At 52.6% G+C, this 23,481-nt stretch overlaps 1 protein-coding gene across 11 annotated transcripts in view; it reads left to right on the forward strand.

Moving 5' to 3' along the window:
- Positions 1 to 23,481, forward strand: part of DTNB (dystrobrevin beta) — a 177,978-nt gene that overhangs the window by 31,119 nt on the left and 123,378 nt on the right. For 8 of the 11 annotated variants that reach the window (XM_053937410.1, XM_053937413.1, XM_053937415.1 and 5 more), the window contains 2 exons: positions 2,306 to 2,472; positions 11,106 to 11,230. In XM_053937410.1, the coding sequence (XP_053793385.1) occupies positions 2,306 to 2,472; positions 11,106 to 11,230 (292 nt within the window). Of the gene's footprint in view, positions 1 to 2,305; positions 2,473 to 11,105; positions 11,231 to 12,702; positions 12,756 to 23,481 lie in introns of all 11 variants that reach the window. The other 3 variants (XR_008429778.1, XR_008429779.1, XR_008429777.1) reach the window with 1 other exon arrangement.

The raw sequence follows: 23,481 nt of genomic DNA on the forward strand, positions 1-23,481 counted from the left end.
AATGAATGCAAACAAAAATAATACCATAAACCAAACACAAATAACAAACAACAACAAAAAAAAACCACAAAAAAGAAAACCAAAACAAAAAAGCAAAACCACCAAAACCCCAAACCCAAACAAAAACCAAACTAAACAAACCCTCAAAAAAACCTAAACAAACAAAACCCAAGAAAAACAACAACAGAAAATAAAAACCACAACCAAAAAAAAAAAAAAAAAAAAACAACAGACAAAAAGCCCAAAGCAAGAAAAACAAAAAAAACCCCCTGCAGGTTACCAAAACAGCTGCCACCTCTTTTGTTCCCATTTTGCTGCTCCCTGATCTAATAATCCCTGATCCTGGCTGTTCCAATCTTCTCGTATCCATCATTGTGAGGCTGTGCCCTGTGCAGGACAGTGAGTGCTGTCCCTGTCCCTGTCCCTGTCCTGGCTGTGCCTCCTGGTCTCTGTTATCAGAATGTTGTTATTGCTCCTCTCATCAGGATCTCAGGGTTTGGGTTGTTGTTATTGCTTCCATCATCAGGATCTCAGGGTTTGGGTTGTTGTTATTGCTCCCCTCATCAGGATCTCAGGGTTTGGGGGTTGTTATTGCTCCTCTCATCAGGAGATCAGGGTTTGGGGGTTGTTATTGCTCCTCTCATCAGGAGATCAGGGTTTGGGGGTTGTTATTGCTCCCCTCATCAGGATCTCAGGGTTTGGGTTGTTGTTATTGCTCCCCTCATCAGGATCCCAGGGTTTGGGTTGTTGTTATTGCTCCCCTCATCAGGAGATCAGGGTTTGGGTTGTTGTTATTACTCCCCTCATCAGGAGATCAGGGTTTGGGTTGTTATTGCTCCCTTCACCAGGATCTCAGGGTTTGGGTTGTTGTTATTGCTCTTCTCATCAGGAGATCAGGGTTTGGGTTGTTGTTATTGCTCCCCTCACCAGGATATCAGGGTTTGGGGGTTGTTATTGCTCCCCTCATCAGGAGATCAGGGTTTGGGGGTTGTTTTTGCTCCCCTCATCAGGATCTCAGGGTTTGGGGGTTGTTACTTCTCCTCTCATCAGGATCTCAGGGTTTGGGTTCTGTGCTGCTTCTGCTCCCTTTTATCAGCAGCAATCTCTGCTGCCTGCAGGAGCCAGGGAGGAGAAGGGACAGTTCTGACAAGGTGGGGGAGGATTTCTCATGGAGCCTGGCTGGGAGAGCTGGGGCTGCTCACCTGGAGAGGAGAAGGATCCAGGCAGAGCTCAGAGCCCCTTGCAGGGCCTGAAGGGGCTCCAGGAGAGCTGCAGAGGGACTGGGGACAAGGCCTGGAGGGACAGGAGCCAGGGAATGGTTCCCAGTGCCAGAGGGCAGGGCTGGATGGGATATTGGGAATTGGGAATTGTTCCCTGTGAGGGTGGGCAGGCCCTGGCTCTGTTTTGTCCCTCCCATTTCAGGATGCATTTGCCATGGGGAGGTCTCAGCTCCTTCCCCTCGTGCTCACATTCCTCTTTGGGTTCTCCCAAAGGCTTCAGTGGAGCAGGATTGTCCATGCACGGGTAGAACAGGGAAGATCATTTCTTGATGTTTATTTTAGCCCACCCCTGATGGTGCTCTGCAGGTCAGACTGATCTGAGTTCTCTGGATGGTCACATTCAGAGGGACACTGGGAATTCCTCACTGGAAGCTGTGGAGGTGCAGGAGGGAGGGGTGAGAGGGGGTTTGGACCAGGAATTGCCCTTTCTGAAGAGGTGGCTCTGGGCTCCAGGGATCTCCTTAGGCACAATCCAGCCAAATCCTCCTGGTGTGCTGCAGCTTTGTTACAAGTTAATTAGCAATTAGCATTTTTGGCATATGACACGGCAGGAAACAGCCTTTGATTTCAGAATCAGTGAGGCTCCAGGTTTACATCTGATATTGGGAATTAGGAATTGTTCCCTGGAGGGGTGGTGAGGGGCACAGGGTGCCCAGAGCAGCTGTGGCTGCCCCTGGATCCCTGGCAGTGCCCAAGGCCAGGCTGGACACTGGGGCTGGGAGCAAACTGGGACAGTGGACAGACCCCACCCTGTGCTCAGCTTTGCTGGGGAATTCTGAGTGTGCCCAGGGAGGGAGATGTCTGAAGAAGGAATATTGTGAGAACCTGGAACTGCTGGGTTACCCTCAGCTTCACCTGCGGGTTAATGGAACCAAATCTCCCTGCTCTGCCCTCAAAATCCTGCCCAAATACCGAGTGCTGGGGGAGCTGGGCGGGTCTGGCAGCTCCAGTGGAATGGGGTGTTCCAGGTTTGCCAGAAATTCACTGGGACTTCTCTTTTCTTTGTGTTTCTCCCCGTGTGCCAGTCTTCCACCCCGTGGAGTGCTCGTACTGCCACTGTGAGAGCATGATGGGCTTCCGGTACCGCTGCCAGCAGTGCCACAACTACCAGCTGTGCCAGAGCTGCTTCTGGAGGGGCCACGCCAGCGGCCCCCACAGCAACCAGCACCAGATGAAGGAGCACTCCTCGTGGGTAAGGGCATCCTCATGGGCAGGGGCACTCCTCGTGGGCAGGGGGCACTGCTCCTGGGGTCAGGGGCACTTCTTGTGGGTCAGGGCATCCTCATGGGCAGGGGCATTCCTCGTGGGTCAGGGGCACTTCTCATGGGTAAGGGGCACTCCTCCTGGGTCAGGGGCATTCCTCGTGGGTAAGGGCTTCCTCCTGGGCAAGGGCATTCCTTTTGGGTCAGGGCATTGCTCCTGGGGTCAGGGCACTGCTCATGGGTCAGGGCACTCTTTTTTGGGTCAGGGGCACTGCTCCTGGGGTCAGGGCACTGCTCCTGGGGTCAGGGGCACTGCTCCTGGGGTCAGGGGCACTGCTCCTGGGGTCAGGGCACTGCTCCTGGGGTCAGGGGCACTGCTCCTGGGGTCAGGGCACTCCTTGTGGGTCAGGGCACTGTTTTCTGGGTCAGGAGCATTCCTTGTGGGTCAGGGGCACTCCTCCTGGGTCAGGACACTGTTTTCTGGGTCAGGGGCACTGTTCCTGGGGTCAGGGCACTGTTTTTTGGGTCAGGGCACTCCTCGTGGGTAAGGGGCATTCCTTGTGGGTCAGGGGCACTCCTCCTGGGTTCAGGGGCACTGCTCATGGGGTCAGGGGCACTGCTCATGGGGTCAGGGGCACTGCTCCTGGGGTCAGGGCACTGCTCCTGGGTCAGGGACACTCCTCCTGGGCAAGGGCACTCTCCGTGGGTGGGGATGCTCCTCCTTGGGTGAGGATGCTCCTCCTTGGGTGAGGATGCTCCTCCTTGGGTGAGGATGTTCCTCCTTGGGTGAGGATGTTCCTCCTGGGTGAGGATGTTCCTCCTTGGGTGAGGATGTCTCCCCTGGGTGAGGATGTCTCCCCTGGGTGAGGATGTTCCCCCTTGGGTGAGGATGTTCCTCCTTGGGTGAGGATGTTCCTCCTTGGGTGAGGATGTTCCTCCTGGGTGAGGATGTCTCCCCTGGGTGAGGATGTCTCCCCTGGGTGAGGATGCTCCTCCTTGGGTGAGGATGTTCCTCCTGGGTGAGGATGCTCCCCCTGGGTGAGGATGTCTCCCCTGGGTGAGGATGTCTCCCCTGGGTGAGGATGCTCCTCCTTGGGTGAGGATGTTCCTCCTGAGTGAGGATGTTCCTCTTTGGGTGAGGATGTTCCTCCTTGGGTGAGGATGTTCCTCCTGGGTGAGGATGTTCCTCCTTGGGTGAGGATGTTCCTCCTGGGTGAGGATGTTCCTCCTTGGGTGAGGATGTTCCTCCTGGGTGGGAATGTTCCTCCTTGGGTGAGGATGTTCCTCCTGGGTGGGGATGTTCCTCCTTGGGTGAGGAAGTTCCTCCTTGGGTGAGGATGTTCCTCTTTGGGTGAGGATGTTCCTCCTGGGTGAGGATGCTCCCCCAGGGTGAGGATGTTCCCCCTTGGGTGAGGATGTTCCTCCTGGGTGAGGATGTTCCTCCTTGTGTGAGGATGCTCCCCCTGGGTGAGGATGTTCCTCCTGGGTGAGGATGTTCTCCCTGGGTGAGGATGTTCTCCCTGGGTGAGGATGTTCTCCCTGGGTGAGGATGCTCCTCCTTGGGTGAGGATGTTCCTCCTGGGTGAGGATGTTCCTCCTTGGGTGAGGATGTTCCTCTTTGGGTGAGGATGTTCCTCCTGGGTGAGGATGTTCCTCCTTGGGTGAGGATGTTCCTCTTTGGGTGAGGATGTTCCTCCTGGGTGAGGATGTTCCTCCTGGGTGAGGATGTTCCTCCTTGGGTGAGGATGTTGCTCTTTGGGTGAGGATGTTCCTCCTGGGTGAGGATGTTCCTCCTGGGTGAGGATGTTCCTCCTGGGTGAGGATGTTCCTCCCTGGGTGAGGATGTTCCTCCTGGTTGAGGATGTTCCTCCTGGTTGAGGATGTTCCTCCTGGGCAGCTGGATCTGGAGCAGCCTCTCCGGGCTGATTCCCTCGGGCACGTTCAGGGTCTGGAGCAGAGCTGCTCCACGGAGCTTTTCCAAACACCACAGGGTGTAACCAGGGAATTGCACTGGGTTTATTGCTTGTTCCTGGCTGGAAAAACCTGGCCATGGAGGCACATCCAGCTGGGAACCAGGCCTGGCTCAGTCCTGCTCAACACCTTCATGGACGGGCTGGGCACGGGGATGGAGGGCACCACCCTGGCTCAGCTCAGGGACAGCCCCAGCGGGGTGGGATGTGGATCTGCTGGGGGCTGGGAGCTCTGCAGAGGGACCAGGACAGCCTGGATCCATGGGCTGGGGGACACACAGGCCGAGTGCCAGGCCCAGCCCCTGGGTCGCCACAAGCCCCTGGAATGTTCCAGGCTGGGGCAGAGGGCCCTGGCACGGCTGCCCAGGGAGCTTTGGAGTGCCCATCCCTGGAGGTGTCCCAGGAATTCCCGGAGGTGGCACTCAGAGCTGATCCTGCAGGGCTTTTCCAGCCTCAGGGGTTCTGGAGTTACAGCTGCTCTTCCCAGAAAGCCAAACCAGTGGCCGTGAGTTCAGGACCTTTGTCCAGTGGCATCTTTAAAGACAGCATCCCTGCATTTTTCTCTTCTCCTCCTGCCAGCTGTAAATGTATTTCTGGAAAACTCTAAGCTAAGAAGCCTTTCAGAAGGGATCTGAGCAGTAACGTGCAGTTTGATGGCAGGATGATAACCACAGCTCAAGGAATTACAGACAGTTTTATGGAGAAAAACCTATTTTATGGCAGGAGATTAAGCCCAACCTTCCCCTTCTTCAAAGAGAAGTTCAGATGATGATAGGATTATAATTAATAGTGATCTGCATAAGGAAGAGCCATTAGAGCATTGCTCTTTAATTTAGAAAATTGAGCTGATTACCAGGCAGGAGTTGGGAGGCAAAGGAAAATTCTATTGTCATTTTTATAACTCCGTGGGTAATAAACTTCTGGAATGTTTAATCCCAGCTAACAGTAGGTTATTATTCCCTTAAATGCATATAAATCCAGGCTTTTTAATTAAAAATCCAGGGATTTTTAACACAAAGAGAGGTCTAAACTATGGAAACATGCAATGGTTTGGGTGGGAAGGGACATGAAAGCTCATCCAGTGCCATCCCTTTAATATTTTTTTTTAACTTCCCCAAATAATTCATGTTAATTTAATGAAAATTTAAATTGAGTCCTGATTTAAAAAAAAAAAAATCCTTATTTTGTGTTTGGCCCGTGTTGGTGAGCTGTGAAGCCCCCGGGGCAGCAGGGAGGGGCTGCTGCTCTCCTGCAGTGAAACACGAAATGTTCTTTCCTGGCTTTTCACTCTCATTCAGACTTGCCTGGTGTGTTTTCAAAGTTTTGGAGCCCTGTGACCCAGCATGAGCTTAATGATAAATATCTCCATAGTTAAATGATAAATAGGATCACTATACTTACTGATAACATTATTGCGTGGATAAATATTAATTATTTAATTATTAATTGATAACTATAGTGCATTGTTAAATATTATAAATATGAATATATTATTATTTACATACTATATATACACATACAATACAATATATACATATACATATACATATACATATACATATACATATACATATACATATACATACATATCTGTGTGTGTTTATACATACATACAATAAATATTATTTACACACATATAAAAATATATTATTATTTACATGCTATATATACATACTATATATACACACATAAATATATATAATATATATATGTATCAATATACATACAGTATGTATTATTTACATACATAAATATGCAAAATATATTTTTATTTATATACTATAAATACAGACAAAATATATGCACACATATACATACATATGCATATATATATGTATAAATATACATACAATATATATTATTTACATACATATTTATAATATATTATTATTGACATACAATATATATGTACACATAATACAATATATACATATATACATACAATATTTATTATGTACACACATATGTAAAATATATTATTATTGACATACAATATATATACACACAATATTTTTTATTTACAGACATATATATCACGTATTATTGTTTACATACCATATATACATACACACAATACAATATATACATATATATACATACAATATTTATAATGTTCACACATATATAAAATATATTATTATTGACATACTATATATATATGTATATATACACATACAATATTTATTATTTACAGACATATATAAAATATATTATTCTTTACATACCATATATACATACACACAATACAATATATACATATGTACACATACAATATTTATTATTTACAGACATATATAAAATATATTATTATTTACATACCATATATACATACACGCAAATATACGTATATACAATATTTATTATGTACATATGTATATAAAATATATTATTATTTACATACCATTTATACATATATATGTACATATACACATACAGTAGATATTATTTTCAGACATATATGAACTATATATTATTTTGTACATACTTATAGCTTCTTTTTCCTGAAATTGAGGTACCTTTGGTAATTTTTTGCTGCACACAGTATTGAGATATTTTATATATTTCTATATATTTAACACAGTGGTGAGATGCATTCAAATCTGTAACCGCAGTGATTTTCTATGGAGAAGCTCAGGTAAAACTCCATTTTCAAGGAGCCTTTTTGCTGCTCATTGGTGGAAAACCTTGAAACACTTCCCAGGTTTTCTTTTGTGGGCTGAGGAGCCTGAGGCAGGGAGGAGCCAGCACACACAGCAGCGGCCCCGAGGATCAGCAGGGGTTAATTTGTCCCCTGTGCCACGGGGACAATGTGGCACTGGCAATCCAGGGTGGCACCTGGGGTGGCACCTGGAGGGCGGCTCAGCCCCTCCCCTGCTGTCAGGAATGCAGGATTTGGGATTTCTGTCCCCCTGGCTGCCTTGGGAAGGGTTTCCATGGGATAAGAATGGGATGTTCTTACCAGAAAATTTAAAAAAACTTGACAGAAGGTTCGTAGAGAATATATACATACATAACAAATCTATTTGTAGATGTATTTGTATGTAAACTGAGGTAAGAAATGTCGACTTAGAAATGCTGTGGAATAGGATGGATGTTGGGAGAGAAGTGGAAATAGAAATAAGTTTCAAAGGACAGCTTGGCAAATAAGACTAGATACTTTGGAGAAATAGAACTTTGGAGAATAAAAGATGTGTCAGGACCCACGAGGGGTAATTTTAGATGATTGGCTTTCAGGTGTTTGTGGTGTGGTAAAAGCTACCAAGTTAAGAAACGCCCTAGAGAGATGAGACTGAATGCAATGAGAAATGGGACTGAAAATGGAATAAAAGAGGCCACTGGCCCCTGGGCTGTGGCAGCTCTGGGGTGGCAGCAGGGCCAGGGCAGTGCCCGTCCCCTGGGCTGGCACTGCTGGGGCACCTCCAGGGCTGGGGGCAGCTCTGGGCCCCTCCTGCCAGGAGAGACCTGGAGGGGCTGGAGCGTGTCCAGGGAAGGGAATGGAGCCCCAGGAGGGGCTGGGGGAGCTGGGAAGGGGCTCAGCCTGGAGAAAAGGAGGCTCAGGGGGGACCTTGTGGCTCTGCACAACTCCCTGACAGGAGGGGACAGCCAGGGGGGGTCGGGCTCTGCTGCCAGGGAACAGGGACAGGCCAAGGGGAAATGGCCTCAGGCTGGGCCAGGGCAGGCTCAGGGTGGGCAGCAGCAGGAATTTCTCCCTGGAAAGGCTGGGCAGGCCTTGGCAGGGGCTGCCCAGGCAGGTTTGCAGTGCCCATCCCTGGAAGGATTTAGAATTCTTGATTCCCCGAGCCCTTACAATGACTCGTGGCAAACCTTTGCCATGGGTTTTATTATTCCGTGCAGGAAGAGGGAGGAGCAGGAGCAGTTTATTGGAATGTTGGTTGGTAGATGTGAGCAAAAAGGTGAGTGTCCTTCACTGGTGGGGAGGAAATATCCTTCACCAAGGATATGGCAAAGGCTGTGAGTTTGCTGAAGAAGGGATCTCAGAAAGCTGATTCTGTGCTTTTCGTAACATTTATAAAAATCATGGAACCCTGGATTCATTTGGGTTGGAAAAGCCCTGTGAGACCACTGAGTCCCACCACCCCCAGCACTGCCCAGGCCACCAGTGCCCCCTGTCCCCAAGTGCCACATCCACAGGGCTTTGAAACCCCTCCAGGGATGGGGAATCCACCAGGACAGCCCTTTCCAGGTGGGAATTGTTCCCAACATCCACCCTGGGGCAGCTCTGCAGGGAGCTCGGGGCTCTCCCCCCTGCCCGGGGCACTGCTGGGGCCAGGGTGACACAGCCCTGTCCCAAAGTGCTGGGGACAAAGCCGAGGAGGAGCCTGGCACGGCTGCCTTGGCACCGGGACAGGCAGGGGAGGGGAAGGAGCTGCTCTGGCCGAACATCCTGGGGGGAAGCTCCGTTCCAGGGGGGTCAGGGAGGCCTCGTGGCCTCTTGTCACTTCTGTGCCTTGGGCTCATCAGCCGTGGAGGTGCTCCTGATTGCTAATTAGTGCTTAATCATGGCATGCCACACTGGTTTGGGTTGGCAGGGACCTCAGTGCCCAGCCAGTGCCACCCCTGCCGTGGCAGGGACACTGCCACTGTCCCAGGGTGTCCCAGTGTCCAGCCTGGCCTTGGGCACTGCCAGGGATCCAGGGATCCCCAGCTGCTCTGGGCACCCTCCTGACCCTGCCAGGGAACAATTCCCAATTCCCAATCTCCCACCCAGCCCTGTCCCCTGGCACTGGGATCCATCCCCTGTGTCCTGTCCCTCCAGGTCCTGATGAGTCCCTCAAATGAACAAATTCAGAGAGAAATAAACGTGGACGTTTCCAGCAGGTGGAGAATTAATTTAGGAGAACTAGGGTTTTAAATTTGGAATAATCACATCTGTGTGCATAATTAAAATTCCCTCTGGGGTCTGTAAGTGACATAAAATTAAATTGTGATTTTCATAGGATTTCAAAGTAATTAGAGCAGGGGGGGCGTTGGAATGAGATGAGCTTTAAGGTCCCTTCCAACACAAACCATTTCAGGATTTGATGGTACTGGGAGGACCAAGTGCCCATTCCCTGGGCTCCAGAGGCTCTCTGGGGCCTTCACACAGTTCTGCTGCTTCCCAGGATGGAGCTGCGGGCTGACAAATAAAACCTCCAGGAATGAGGCTGCCCCTCCAGGGCAGGAGCAGGCTGGGTGGGCATCAGGAGGGATGGACCCCACTGTGAGTAACTGGTGTTAACTGCCAGCAATTGCCAGGTGTTGGCTCTAACTCCTGTTTGAGCCAGTGTTAGTCTGAATTTTCACCTGGGAGCTGGTCCCAGCTGCACTCTGGAGCAGCAATGAATGAATTCCACGGCAGCCTTTAGCCAGGGCTTGCCCTCTCCTGGGATGGCAGTGAGGGAGAGCAGCAGGGAGGAGCTGCCAGGTGAAGTCTGAGCTCCCATGACCTTGGAATTATTCGGGTTGGACACGACCATCACCAGGGTTCCCGTGTCCCTGCTGGGAGCTCGGCGAGCGCAGCATCGTTTTCACAATTAATTCTAAGCCAGGATGGGATTTAAAGCCCATTTTTGGGTCATTCCTGTGGGTGTGGCCGCACTTGTCACCAGCATTCCAAAGGACCCGGGGGTCCCTGGTCCTGTGAGGCCCTTTGGCACAACCGAGGGGAGTTGTGGAAGGAGATGAAGTCACTCCTGCCTGCCCCAGCACTGCCCCGCCTTGGCTCTGCCTGTAAAGCTCAGAAAATCGGGAAGTGACTGCTCCTCCCCTCAAAATGCCCCCGGTGTGCTCAGAGCGAGTGCAGAAATCCCTCAGCGGGGTGGGGTTCATTCCTGGAGAGCCCCCAGGCAATTGGTTTCTTTCCTGATCCTACGTGCTTTTGTTAAAACTTCCCATTCCCGCTGCTGGAGCCCTTGAAAGCCGCCCGGAGCTGAATTCCAGGAGGCTGGAGCAAACCCCGGCGTTTCTGCTCCTCCTTTCCTGTGTCACAGGTGTCTCTGGCTGCACCTGGCCGGGCTCACCTGGCGGGGCTCACCTGGCGGGGCTCACCTGGCGGGGCTCACCTGGCTGGAGCTCACCTGGCTCCTGTGCTCACCTGGCCCCTGTGCTCACCTGGCTGGGGCTCACCTGGCTGGAGCTCACCTGGCTCCTGTGCTCACCTGGCCCCTGTGCTCACCTGGCTGGGCTCACCTGGCCCCTGTGCTCACCTGGCCCTTTGCTCACCTGGCCCCTGTGCTCACCTGGCCCCTGTGCTCACCTGGCTGGGGCTCACCTGGCTGGGCTCACCTGGCTCCTGTGCTCACCTGGCCCTTTGCTCACCTGGCGGGGCTCACCTGGCTCCTGTGCTCACCTGGCTCCTGTGCTCACCTGGCCCCTGTGCTCACCTGGCCCCTGTGCTCACCTGGCTGGGGCTCACCTGGCTGGGCTCACCTGGCTCCTGTGCTCACCTGGCCCTGTGCTCACCTGGCTGGGGCTCACCTGGCTTCTGTGCTCACCTGGCCCCTGTGCTCACCTGGCTCCTGTGCTCACCTGGCCCTTTGCTCACCTGGCTCCTGTGCTCACCTGGCCCCTGTGCTCACCTGGCCCTTTGCTCACCTGGCTCCTGTGCTCACCTGGCTCCTGTGCTCACCTGGCTCCTGTGCTTGTCCCCCCAGAAATCCCCGGCCAAGAAGCTGAGCCACGCCATCAGCAAATCTCTGGGCTGCGTGCCCAGCAGGGACCCGCCCCGGCCGCTGTTCCCCGAGCAGCCCGAGAGACCCCTGGACCTGGCACACATCGTGTGAGTACCCTGGGCCCCCTCCCCACCCCTGGGCCCCTCCTGAGCCCCCTCCCCACCCCTGAGCCCCTCCTGAGCCCCCTCCCCACCCCTGAGCCCCCCCAGACCTGGTGCACATCGTGTGAGTACCCTGAGCCCCTCCTGAGCTTCCTTCTCACCCCTAAGCCCCTCCTGAGCCCCCTCCCCACCCCTGAGCCCCCCTAGACCTGGTGCACATCGTGTGAGTACCCTGAGCCCCCTCCTGAGCCCCCCAGACCTGGCCCACATTGTGTGAGTACCAAGAGCCCACTCCTGAGCCCCCTCCCTAGTCTGAGCCCCCTCCCCACCCCTGAGCCCCCCTAGACCTGGTGCACATCGTGTGAGTACCCTAAGCCCCTCCTGAGCTTCCTTCTCACCCCTGAGCCCCTCCTGAGCCCCCTCCTGAGCCCCCTCCTGAGCCCCCCAGACCTGGCCCATATTATGTGAGTGCCATGAGCCCACTCCTGAGCCCCCTCCTTAGTTCTGAGCCCCTCCCCACCCCTGAGCCCCTCTAGACTTGGTGCACATCCTGTGAGTACCCTGAGCCCCTCCTGAGCTTCCTTCTCACCCCTGAGCCCCTCCTGAGCCCCCTCCTCAGCCCTGAGCCCCCTCCTCAGCCCTGAACCCCCTCCTCAGCCCTGGGCTCGGGGTGGGGGGCAGCCCTGGGCCTGCAGTGGCTCTCAGGTTTTTTCACTGCTGTGTTGGAAATGTTCCTCTGGAGAATCTGTGCTTGTGAGGAGCCTCAGAGCTGCAGGGGGTGTTTGGTGCAGCTGCAGCCAGGCCTGGCTGCGTCCTGCCTGCAGCTCTGGCACCTCCCTGTGCCCGCCAGTGGCACCTGCCACTGCTCCCTGTGCTGGGTGGGGCTCTGTTTTCTCATTTATTGTAAATTAAATGAGATAAATGAGGACATACAGACACGTGGGTCAGCTCCTGGTGCTGCCTGGCGCCGTGGCCTCGCATCCCTGTCCTCTCTCCGTGGCATTGTGGTCACCCTGCTGCTGTGACCTCACTGTGGGACTGGTGGGATGGGCGGAGTGGAAAACCACTGCACCGGTGTTGGTTTGAGGTCACTCTGCTTCCCCACTTTGTCAGGTCCCACCTCACGAGTGAAAACCGAGAGAGAAAGACCCAAACCAACTGAAGAGAGTCCCCAAATAAATCTTAGTGTCCTACAGGGGCTGGAGGAGAGCTCTTCACATCTGTAGGAGAGGGCGAGGAGGAGCAGCACTGGGATCTAATTCCAGGGGAGTGGAGCACTCCCCTTTCCACGAGGGTGGAGCCATTTGCAGCCTGAAATGAGGGGAGCTGATCTCTGCTTCAGATTCCTCTGGGAGTGGTTCCAGTCCCTGAGTGCTGGGACAAGCATGTCCCTGCCCCTGTGCCCACCCCAGTCAGGCTGTGCTGCCCAGGCCCCCCCCAGTTCCACTGACTGCCTCTTCTGCTCACTCCTTTAACAGTGTGGCATTCCCCAAGGAAAGGCTGGAGGCTAAATTGCCAAAGTGCTGGACAGGTGAGAGCTGCAGAGCTTTTCCTCGTGCTGTGAGCAGTGTAGAGCTCCAGAGCTGCACCCTGGGCTGGTCCCAGCCCAGCTTGGGGCTGATTCCTGCTTTGCTCTGTGCTGGTTCCCTCCCTGAGGGAGTTCCTGCCTCCCTGAGCATTCCCCCCTCTCCCAGAGCTTGTCCTGGTGCTGTGCAGGGAGGGACTGGTCTGAGTCCATGGAATATAAACTCTGCTCTGCTTTCCTTGGGGCAGTTGCACTCAAATTGGAAAGAACCCGGGGCTCAGTCCTGCTGCTGCTCAGAGCTGGAGTGGGTTCTCAGGAATTCATCCCCTTCTCCAAACAAATGGCTCATCAGAGCCCAGGGACAGGGCTGTCCGTGGTCCACAGCATTGCCTCTTCCTTCCCAACAGCTCCTGGCCTCTTCCCAACAGCTCCTGATCTGCTCCTTCCCAACAGCTCCTGATCTGCTCCTTCCCAACAGCTCCTGGTCTGCTCCTTCCCAACAGCTCCTGATCTGCTCCTTCCCAACAGCTCCTGGTCTGCTCCTTCCCTACAGCTCCTCATCTGTTCCTTCCCAACAGCTCCTGATCTGCTCCTTCCCAACAGCTCCTGGTCTGTTCCTTCCCAACAGCTCCTGATCTGCTCCTTCCCAACAGCTCCTGGTCTGCTCCTTCCCTACACCTCCTGGTCTGCTCCTTCCCAACACCTCCTGTCCTCTTCCCAACAGCTCCTGATCTGCTCCTTCCCAACAGCTCCTGTCCTCTTCCCAACAGCTCCTGATCTGCTCCTTCCCTACAGCTCCTGATCTGCTCCTTCCCTACACCTCCTGGTCTGCTCCTTCCCAACAGCTCCTGGCCTCTTCCCAACAGCTCCTGGTCTGCTCCTTCCCAACAGCTCCTGGTCTGCTCCTTCCCTACAGCTCCTGTCCTCTTCCCAACAGCTCCTGGTCTGTTCCTTCCCTACATTTCACTGCCTTTGCCTTCCCAACCTGGAATTGCCTTTCCCTTCCCAACCCATCACTTCTTTTCCTTCCCAATAGCTCACAGCCTCTTTCTTCCCAACAGCTCATGGCCTTTTCTTTCCCTCCATTCACTGCCTTTGCCTTCCCAACCTGGCATTGCCTTTGCCTTCCCAACCTGGCATTGCCTTTCTCTTCCCAACCTGGAATTGCCTTTCTCTTCCCAACCTGGCATTGCCTTTACCTTCCCAACCTGGAATTGTCTTTCTCTTCCCAATCCACCTCTGCCTTTCCTTCCCAACCCATCACTGCCTTTCCCTTCCCTTCCCAACCCATCTCTGCCTTTCCCTTCCCACCTGGCATTGCCTTGGCCAGGAAGTGCCAGGAGCTCACCATAGCCCCAGATCTGGATTTAGGGAAGGGCCCAGCTCAGCCTCACCACAAACACCTTTTGTTTCCAGTCCCATCAGACTGGAATCCATTCACGTTTTCCCCTCTGGGTTTTCCTCTTGCCTCTCCCCAGCATTCCTGGGAGAACAGGCAGTTTGCAGTGTCAGAACTCCACAGGGCCTGGAGGAACTGGGAATGGCAGAGGTGTGAAGGCAGCCAGGGATGCTGTGGGAAGTGCCTGTGCCCAGGGAGGCTGCAGGAGCTCATCCCAAAACCCTGAGCCAAGGTCTGACCTGGGCCTCAGATCACCCAGCTCGAGGAATTCCTTCCTGTGCCAGGACTCAGTGGATCCAAAACATTCCAGAGCCAGGGACACAGGGAAGGGGCAGTGGCTCAGCTGGGGTGGTGGTGGAGCACGGGAGCTGGGGGAGAAGGAGCTGGGATTGCTCTGGGTTTCCAGCCAGGAACAGGCAATCCTGAGCTTCCCAGCCTGGCACTGACTTTTCCCTGCTGTGACCCATCACTGCCTTTCCTTCCTGCTCCATCTCTGCCTTTCCTTCCCAATCCATCACTGCCTTTCCTTCCCAACCCATCACTGCCTTTTCTTCCTGACCCATCACTGCCTTTCCCTCCTGCTCCATCTCTGCCTTTTCCTTCCCAATCCATCTCTGCCTTTCCTTCCCAACCCATCACTGCCTTTCCTTCCCAACCCATCACTGCCTTTCCTTCCCAATCCATCTCTGCCTTTCCTTCCCAATCCATCTCTGCCTTTTCCTTCCTGCTCCATTTCTGCCTTTCCTTCCCAATCCATCTCTGCCTTTTCTTCCTGACCCATCTCTGCCTTTTCCTTCCTGACCCATCTCTGCCTTTCCTTCCCAATCCATCTCTGCCTTTCCTTCCTGACCCATCTCTGCCTTTTCCTTCCCAATCCCTCTCTGCCTTTCCTTCCTGCTCCATTTCTGCCTTTCCTTCCCAACCCATCTCTGCCTTTTCCGTCCTGCTCCATCACTGCCTTTTCCTTCCCAATCCATCTCTGCCTTTTCTTCCTGACCCATCACTGCCTTTCCTTCCTGCTCCATTTCTGCCTTTCCTTCCCAATCCATCACTGCCTTTTCCTTCCCAACCCATCTCTGCCTTTTCCTTCCCAACCCATCACTGCCTTTCCTTCCTGACCCATCTCTGCCTTTCCTTCCTGACCCATCTCTGCCTTTCCTTCCTGCTCCATTTCTGCCTTTCCTTCCCAATCCATCTCTGCCTTTTCCTTCCCAACCTATCACTGCCTTTCCTTCCTGACCCATCTCTGCCTTTCCTTCCTGCTCCATCACTGCCTTTTCCTTCCCAATCCATCTCTGCCTTTTCCTTCCCAGGGCTGGGCACCTCCTGCAGGCACAGAGCCATGGGGACAGGGACACTGGGGACAGGGACAGGGGGACAGGGCTGGGCACCTCCTGCAGGGACACTGGGGACAGCGCTGGACAAGTCCTGCAGGCACAGGGCCATGGGGACAGGGCCATGAGGACAGGGCTGGACAGCTCCTGCAGGGACAGGGCCATGGGGACAGGGCCATGAGGACAGGGCTGGACAGCTCCTGCAGGGACATGGGGACATGTCACACCTCCTGCAGGGACAGGGCCATGGGGACAGGGCCATGAGGACAGGGCTGGACAGCTCCTGCAGGGACAGGGCCATGGGGACAGGGCCATGGGGACAGGGACACTGGGGACAGGGACATGAGTACAGGGCTGGGCACCTGCAGGGACAGGGACAGTGTGGCATGTCACACCTCCTGCAGGGACAGGGACAGTGGGGACAGGAGTGGACAGCTCCTGCAGGGACAGGGCCATGGGGACAGGGACATTGGGGACAGGGACATGAGGACAGGGCTGGACACCTGCAGGGACAGGGACACTGGGGGACAGGAGTGGACAGCTCCTGCAGGGACAGGGCCATGGGGACAGGGACAGTGGGGACAGGAGTGGACAGCTCCTGCAGGCACAGGGCCATGGGGACAGGGACACTGGGGGACAGGGACATGAGGACAGGGCTGGACAGCTCCTGCAGGGACAGGGCCATGGGGACAGGGACATGAGGACAGGGCTGGACAGCTCCTGCAGGGACAGGGCCATGGGGACAGGGCTGGGCACATGCAGGGACAGGGACAGTGTGACATGTCACACCTCCTGCAGGGACAGGGACAGGGGGACAGGGACAGCTGCTCAGAGACATCTGCTGTGTGCTGACAGCTCTAATGAAATGTGGAAAGCAGTGCCCCAAAAAGCCAAAGGATCGGGACATGGGGCCTGATGCCCCAAGGACAGCTCTGGAACAGCACACACCGACCTGTGCAGAGATCCTGCAAGCAGGGACTCATATCCCATGGACATCACAGGGACAAAAAGGACCCACTGGGGTTTCTGTGAGGGACACGAGGCCTTTGGGCTTCTGTGACACCAGTGAAACAACAAATCCAACCATAAACCCCCTGCCCTGGCTTTAGGTGAGGGTTTTCTGCTGGCACTCAGCTCCAAACAGGAATTGCTGCAGGCCCCAGGGAGTCACTCTTGGGGTGCCAGGGACCAGGGGTTGATTTGGTTTGATTTGTGTGAGGGAATCAGCACCTGCAGCAACATCAGCACCCTCAAACAAAGAGGGGGAGAGACTCCAGAAGAGCTGAGCTCTGCTGCAGCTGAGTAAATAAAGAACGGAAATATTAGTAACTAGGGGCAGTTCAACAATACTTGGCCAAAGGTTCCAGGGAAAACAAGGCTTGGAAGGGGAAAAACCCCAGCTGTGCTCTTTGAGGGAGGGAGGAAACACAAAACTGGGTAGAAAGAATGTAAACAATGAGTTAGGAGTTGCTGTGAGTGGTTTCCAGGCTGTGGTTTGGCAGAGGGGCAGCGATGGGACAATGAGCTGTGGAGAGGGACTCACCTTCCCGAGGGGCTGGGGAGGGAATGGAGCCCCAGGAGGGGCTGAGGGAGCTGGGAAGGGGCTCAGCCTGGAGAAAAGGAGGCTCAGGGGGACCTTGTGGCTCTGCACAACTCCCTGCCAGGAGGGGACAGCCAGGGGGGGTCGGGCTCTGCTGCCAGGGAACAGGGACAGGCCAAGGGGAAATGGCCTCAGGCTGGGCCAGGGCAGGCTCAGGGTGGGCAGCAGCAGGAATTTCTCCCTGGAAAGGCTGGGCAGGCCTTGGCAGGGGCTGCCCAGGCAGGTTTGGAGTGCCCATCCCTGGAGGTGTCCAGGGCAGGCCTGGATGTGGCACTGAGTGCCCTGGGCTGGGGACAAGGTGGGGATCAGAATTCACAGAATTCCCAGAATTCCAGAATCACCAGGTTGGGAGAGACCTCCAAGACCACCGAGTCCAACCCATCCCCAACAGCTCAACTCAACCCTGGCACCCAGTGCCACATCCAGGCTTGTTTTAAACACACCCAGGGATGGTGACTCCACCACCTCCCCGGGCAGCCATTCCAGAACTTTATCACCTTTCTGTGAAGAACTTTTCCCTAATATCCAGCCTCAGTTTCCCTTGGTGCAGCTTAAGGCTGTGTCCTCTGGCTCGGCTTGGCCCCGGTGCTGTTGGGGGTTTTTCCATGCCCAGGGATTTGGGGGTTTTGGGGCTGGCCTTTAAGACCAGGACAAGAGTGTTTTTAAATCCACTCAGAATTCCAGTCAGGCCGATGCTCCCTGTGTGGTGGAAGCTCTGTTCTCTCAGTGTTTCTCAGTGCTTTAGGAGATGTGAAAAATGCAGTCAGAAATGTTACTGGAGCCTCAGAGTCAGGGATTTTGCTGGATCCACTGCTGGAGCCCCAGATGTGCATCCCTGAGGCAATCGGGGATTTGCTTCCCTCACGTTTCCAGGAAAAAGGGAGTGTTTCTGGAGCCACCTTCACCTGCATTCCTGCAGCCAGGCTGAGTCAGTACTAGCAAAAATGGAAATTCTGCCATTTCCTGCTGGTTTGGTGCATTCTGCAGTCCCTGATCTCCTTGCATCCTCCTCCAGGTTGTAGCTGCTGCTCTGCTCCCAGGGAGCAGGGACAGGACAAGGGGAAACGGCCTCAAGGAGGGCTCAGGGTGGACACCAGGAGGAATTTCTCCATGGAAAGGGTGGGCAGGCCTTGGCAGGGGCTGCCCAGGGAGGTTTGGGGTGTCCAGGGCAGGCCTGGATGTGGCACTGAGTGCCCTGGGCTGGGGACAAGGAGGAGAAGGGGCACAGCTTGGGCTGGGAGGGATTTTCCTGTTCCTTTTCAGGGGTTCTGTGCCTGGGTGGGAGTTTCCTGGCTGTTGGAGAGTAATTCCACGCGAATCACATTTGGGTTCAGGTGTCAGCTCACTGCACAGAGCTCAGAGGCTGCCCTTTTTTGGGATGACAGAGTGTGGGATGGAGGAGGAGGGCACCTGCTGTGCCGGAGCCTTCCCCCGGATTGGGGTGACCCCGGGTGGTGGTAAAGTCTCTCCTCCAACCCGTGCCTTCAAAGAAAGACTCAGCAGTCTTCATTTGTCCTGTCTCAAGGCAGTTTATTGCAATAATCTCAAGGCACACAGACTCCCTGACATTGTCCCTGACTCCTTCTCCCTCTGCGTCTCTCTCCGTCTCCCTCCGTCTTCGTCTCCCTTCGTCTTCCTCTCCCAAGGGGCTGGTGCCATCTTTTATATCATACATTACATGTTAAATGTTTATAGTTTTTCCCCAATGCCTATCACCTATATTGAACAGTGGCTTTCTACTCTAAACCAATCTGTGAGTGCCGACACCACCAAGAACATGGGGGATAGGAAGGAGAAAGGAGGACAGGGCACGCCCAAATCCCTCCATCTTAGAACTTCTGACCCCCATGTACAAAACTCAGACCCCTCTGTACAAGGCCTAAAACCCCCCTGTACAGCACTCAAAAATCCTACCTTTTACTTTGTGATTACTTCTATTATAACATCTAAACTTTTGTGATTTCTTGTTCTTCCTGCAAGGTTGGTAAATTGTTCCATGGGTCAAACTCAAAGCCACATGGGTTTCTAACTGCATGCCAGGGTCTCAAATGCTTCTGCCCTGGGCCCGGAACATCCAAGAGTGTCTGAGGGACACCTTGGGTTCCGACACTGCTGCCTGTGTGGGCGTGGTAAAGCAGAGCTGCTGTTGGCATGGATCACTTTTTGTCTGGGAGGAGTCGTTTCAAGAGCTCCATCACCTCAGTGGGGTTTTGGGGTATGACTTTGGACCCACCTGATGCAAACTTCTGACATTCAATCTTTGATTTGAACGGGTCGTGGAGCTGGCACAGCCACCCCATGGCAGGGCTGGATGGGATCTTGGGAATTGGGAATTGTTCCCTGTGAGGGTGGGCAGGCCCTGGATCCCTGGCAGTGCCCAGGGCCAGGCTGGACACCGGGGCTGGGAGCACCTGGGGCAGTGGCAGTGTCCCTGCCGTGGCTGGAGTAACCTGTGGGTTTGGTTTTCCCAGGAGTGTTTTTCTGTTGTTCCACGGCACAGCTGGGACAGGAGCTGGAGCTGGGACAGGAGCAGGGGCTGGAGCTGGGACAGGATCCAGAGCAGGAGCAGGAGCTGGAGCTGGGACAGGAGCAGGAGCAGATCTGGGACCTAGAGCAGGATCTGGAGTGGGATATGCCTCAGGATCTGGGATCTGGAGCAGGATCTGGAGCGGGATGTGCCACAGGATCTAGGATCTGGAGCAGGATGTGCTGCAGGATCTGGGATCTGGAGCAGGATCTGGGATCTGGAGCAGGATCTGGGATCTGGAGCGGGATCTGGGATCTGGAGCGGGATCTGGAGCAGGATCTGGGATCTGGAGCAGGATCTGGGATCTGGAGCAGGATCTGGAGCAGGATGTGCTGCAGGATCTGGGATCTGGAGCAGGATCTAGGATCTGGAGCAGGATCTGGGATCTGGAGCAGGATCTGGGATCTGGAGCGGGATCTGGAGCAGTATCTGGGATCTGGAGCAGGATCTGGGATCTGGAGCAGGATCTGGGATCTGGAGCAGAATCTGGAGCAGGATGTGCAGCAGGATCTGGGATCTGGAGCGGGAGCTGGGATCTGGAGTGGGATGTGCAGCAGGATCTGGGATCTGGAGCAGGATCTGGGATCTGGAGCGAGATCTGGGATCTGGACAGGATGTGCAGCAGGATCTGGGATCTGGAGCAGGATCTGGAGCGGGATGTGCAGCAGGATCTGGGATCTGGAGTGGGATGTGCAGCAGGATCTGGGATCTGGAGCGGGATCTGGGATCTGGACAGGATGTGCAGCAGGATCTGGGATCTGGAGCAGGATCTGGAGCGGGATGTGCAGCAGGATCTGGGATCTGGAGTGGGATGTGCAGCAGGATCTGGGATCTGGACGGGATGTGCAGCAGGATCTGGAGCGGGATCTGGGATCTGGACAGGATGTGCAGCAGGATCTGGGATCTGGAGTGGGATGTGCAGCAGGATCTGGGATCTGGAGCGGGATCCAGGATCTGGACGGGATGTGCAGCAGGAGCTGGGATCTGGGATCTGGGATCTGGACGGGATGTGCAGCAGGATCTGGGATCTGGACGGGATGTGCAGCAGGATCTGGGATCTGGAGCAGGATCTGGACGGGATGTGCAGCAGGAGCAGGATCTGGAGCGGGATGTGCAGCAGGATCTGGGATCTGGACGGGATGTGCAGCAGGAGCTGGGATCTGGGATCTGGGATCTGGACGGGATGTGCAGCAGGATCTGGGATCTGGGATCTGGACGGGATGTGCAGCAGGAGCTGGGATCTGGGATCTGGGATCTGGACGGGATGTGCAGCAGGAGCTGGGATCTGGGATCTGGGATCTGGACGGGATGTGCAGCAGGAGCTGGGATCTGGGATCTGGACGGGATGTGCAGCAGGATCTGGGATCTGGGATCTGGGATCTGGACGGGATGTGCAGCAGGAGCTGGGATCTGGGATCTGGGATCTGGACGGGATGTGCAGCAGGAGCTGGGATCTGGGATCTGGGATCTGGACGGGATGTGCAGCAGGAGCTGCTCTCCCTGCCCCAGCCGAGCCTGGCTCCAGCTGAGCTCCTCTCCTGCCTTTCCATGGCAGGCACTGGGCACGGGCACGGCGGGGAGGGAGGGCTGCTGGGAGATGGGAGGTGGGAGATTGGGATTTGGGATATGGGGTATGGGGTATTGGATACGGGATGTGGGGTATTGGGGTATTGGGATTTGGGATATGGGATATGGGGTATGGGATACGGGATATTGGGGTATGGGATATGGGGTATTGGGATTTGGGATATTGGGATATGGGATATGGGATATAGGATGTGGATTATGGGATATTGGGATATGGGATGTGGGATATTGAGATATGGGATACAGGATACTGGGATACTGGGTATTGGGATTCTGGATATTGGGATACTGGATATTGGATATGGGATACTGGGATACGGGATGTTGGGACACTGGGGTGCTGGATACTGGACACTGGGATATTGGATATTGGGATATTGTGATAATGGATACTGGGATACAGGGTACTGTGATATTGGATATTGGGATATTGGATATTGGATACTGTGATATTGAGATATTGGGATATTGGATATTGGATTCTGGGATATTGAGATATTGGATATTGGATATTGGGATATTGGATACTGTGATATTGGATATTGGATTCTGTGATATTGGATACTGGGATATTGGATATTGGGATATTGGATATTGGATATTGGATATTGGATACTGTGATATTGGATATTGAGATATTGGATATTGGGATATTGGATACTGTGATATTGGATATTGGATATTGGATACTGGGATATTGGATATTGGATATTGGATATTGGATACTGGGATATTGGATATTGGATACTGGGATATTGGATATTGGATACTGGGATATTGGATACTGGGATATTGGATACTGTGATATTGGATATTGGATAATGAATATTGGATACTGTGATATTGGATATTGGATATTGGATACTGTGATATTGAGATATTGGGATATTGTGATAATGGATAATGGGATACAGGATACTGTGATATTGGATATTGGGATATTGGATATTGGATACTGTGATATTGGGATAATGGATATTGGATATTGGGATATTGGATATTGGGATATTGGATATTGGGTTCTGTGATATTGGGATATGGGATACTGTGATATTGGATATTGGATATTGGATACTGTGATATTGGATATTGGATACTGGGATATTGGATATTGAGATATTGGATATTGGATACTGTGATATTGGATATTGAGATATTGGATATTGGGATATTGGATATTGGGATACTGGATATTGGATTCTGGGATATTGGGATAATGGATATTGGATATTGGGATATTGGATATTGGATACTGTGATATTGGGATAATGGATATTGGATATTGGGATATTGGATATTGGATTCTGTGATATTGGGATATTGGATACTGTGATATTGGATATTGGGATACTGGGATATTGGATATTGGATAATGGGATATTGGATATTGGGATATTGGATATTGAGATATTGGATATTGGATTCTGTGATATTGGGATATTGGATACTATGATATTGGATATTGGATATTGGATACTGTCATATTGGATATTGGGATATTGGATATTGGATTCTGGGATATTGGATACTGTGATATTGGATATTGAGATGTTGGATATTGGATATTGGATATTGAGATATTGGATATTGGATATTGGGATACTGGGATATTGGGATACTGGGATATTGGATATTGGGATATTGGATATTGGGATATTGGATATTGGATTCTGTGATATTGGGATATGGGATACTGTGATATTGGGATATTGGATATTGGGATATTGGATATTGAGATATTGGGATATTGAGATATTGGGATATTGGATATTGAGATATTGGATATTGAGATATTGGGATATTGGATACTGTGATATTGGATATTGGATATTGGATACTGTGATATTGAGATATTGGGATATTGTGATAATGGATACTGGGATACAGGATACTGTGATATTGGATATTGAGATATTGGATATTGGGATATTGGATACTGTGATATTGGATATTGGATATTGGATACTGTGATATTGGATATTGGATACTGGGATATTGGATATTGGATACTGGGATATTGGATATTGGATATTGGATACTGGGATATTGGATATTGGGATATTGGATACTGTGATATTGGATATTGGATACTGGATATTGGATACTGTGATATTGAGATATTGGGATATTGTGATAATGGATACTGGGATACAGGATACTGTGATATTGGATATTGGGATATTGGATATTGGATACTGTGATATTGGGATATTGGATACTGTGCTATTGGGATATTGGGATATCACCCAGCAGAAGGACCAGGGACCCCCAGCTCTGGGGTTTGA

Source organism: Vidua chalybeata, chromosome 3 (assembly GCF_026979565.1).
Source record: "Vidua chalybeata isolate OUT-0048 chromosome 3, bVidCha1 merged haplotype, whole genome shotgun sequence".
Taxonomy (NCBI): Eukaryota; Metazoa; Chordata; class Aves; order Passeriformes; family Viduidae; genus Vidua; species Vidua chalybeata.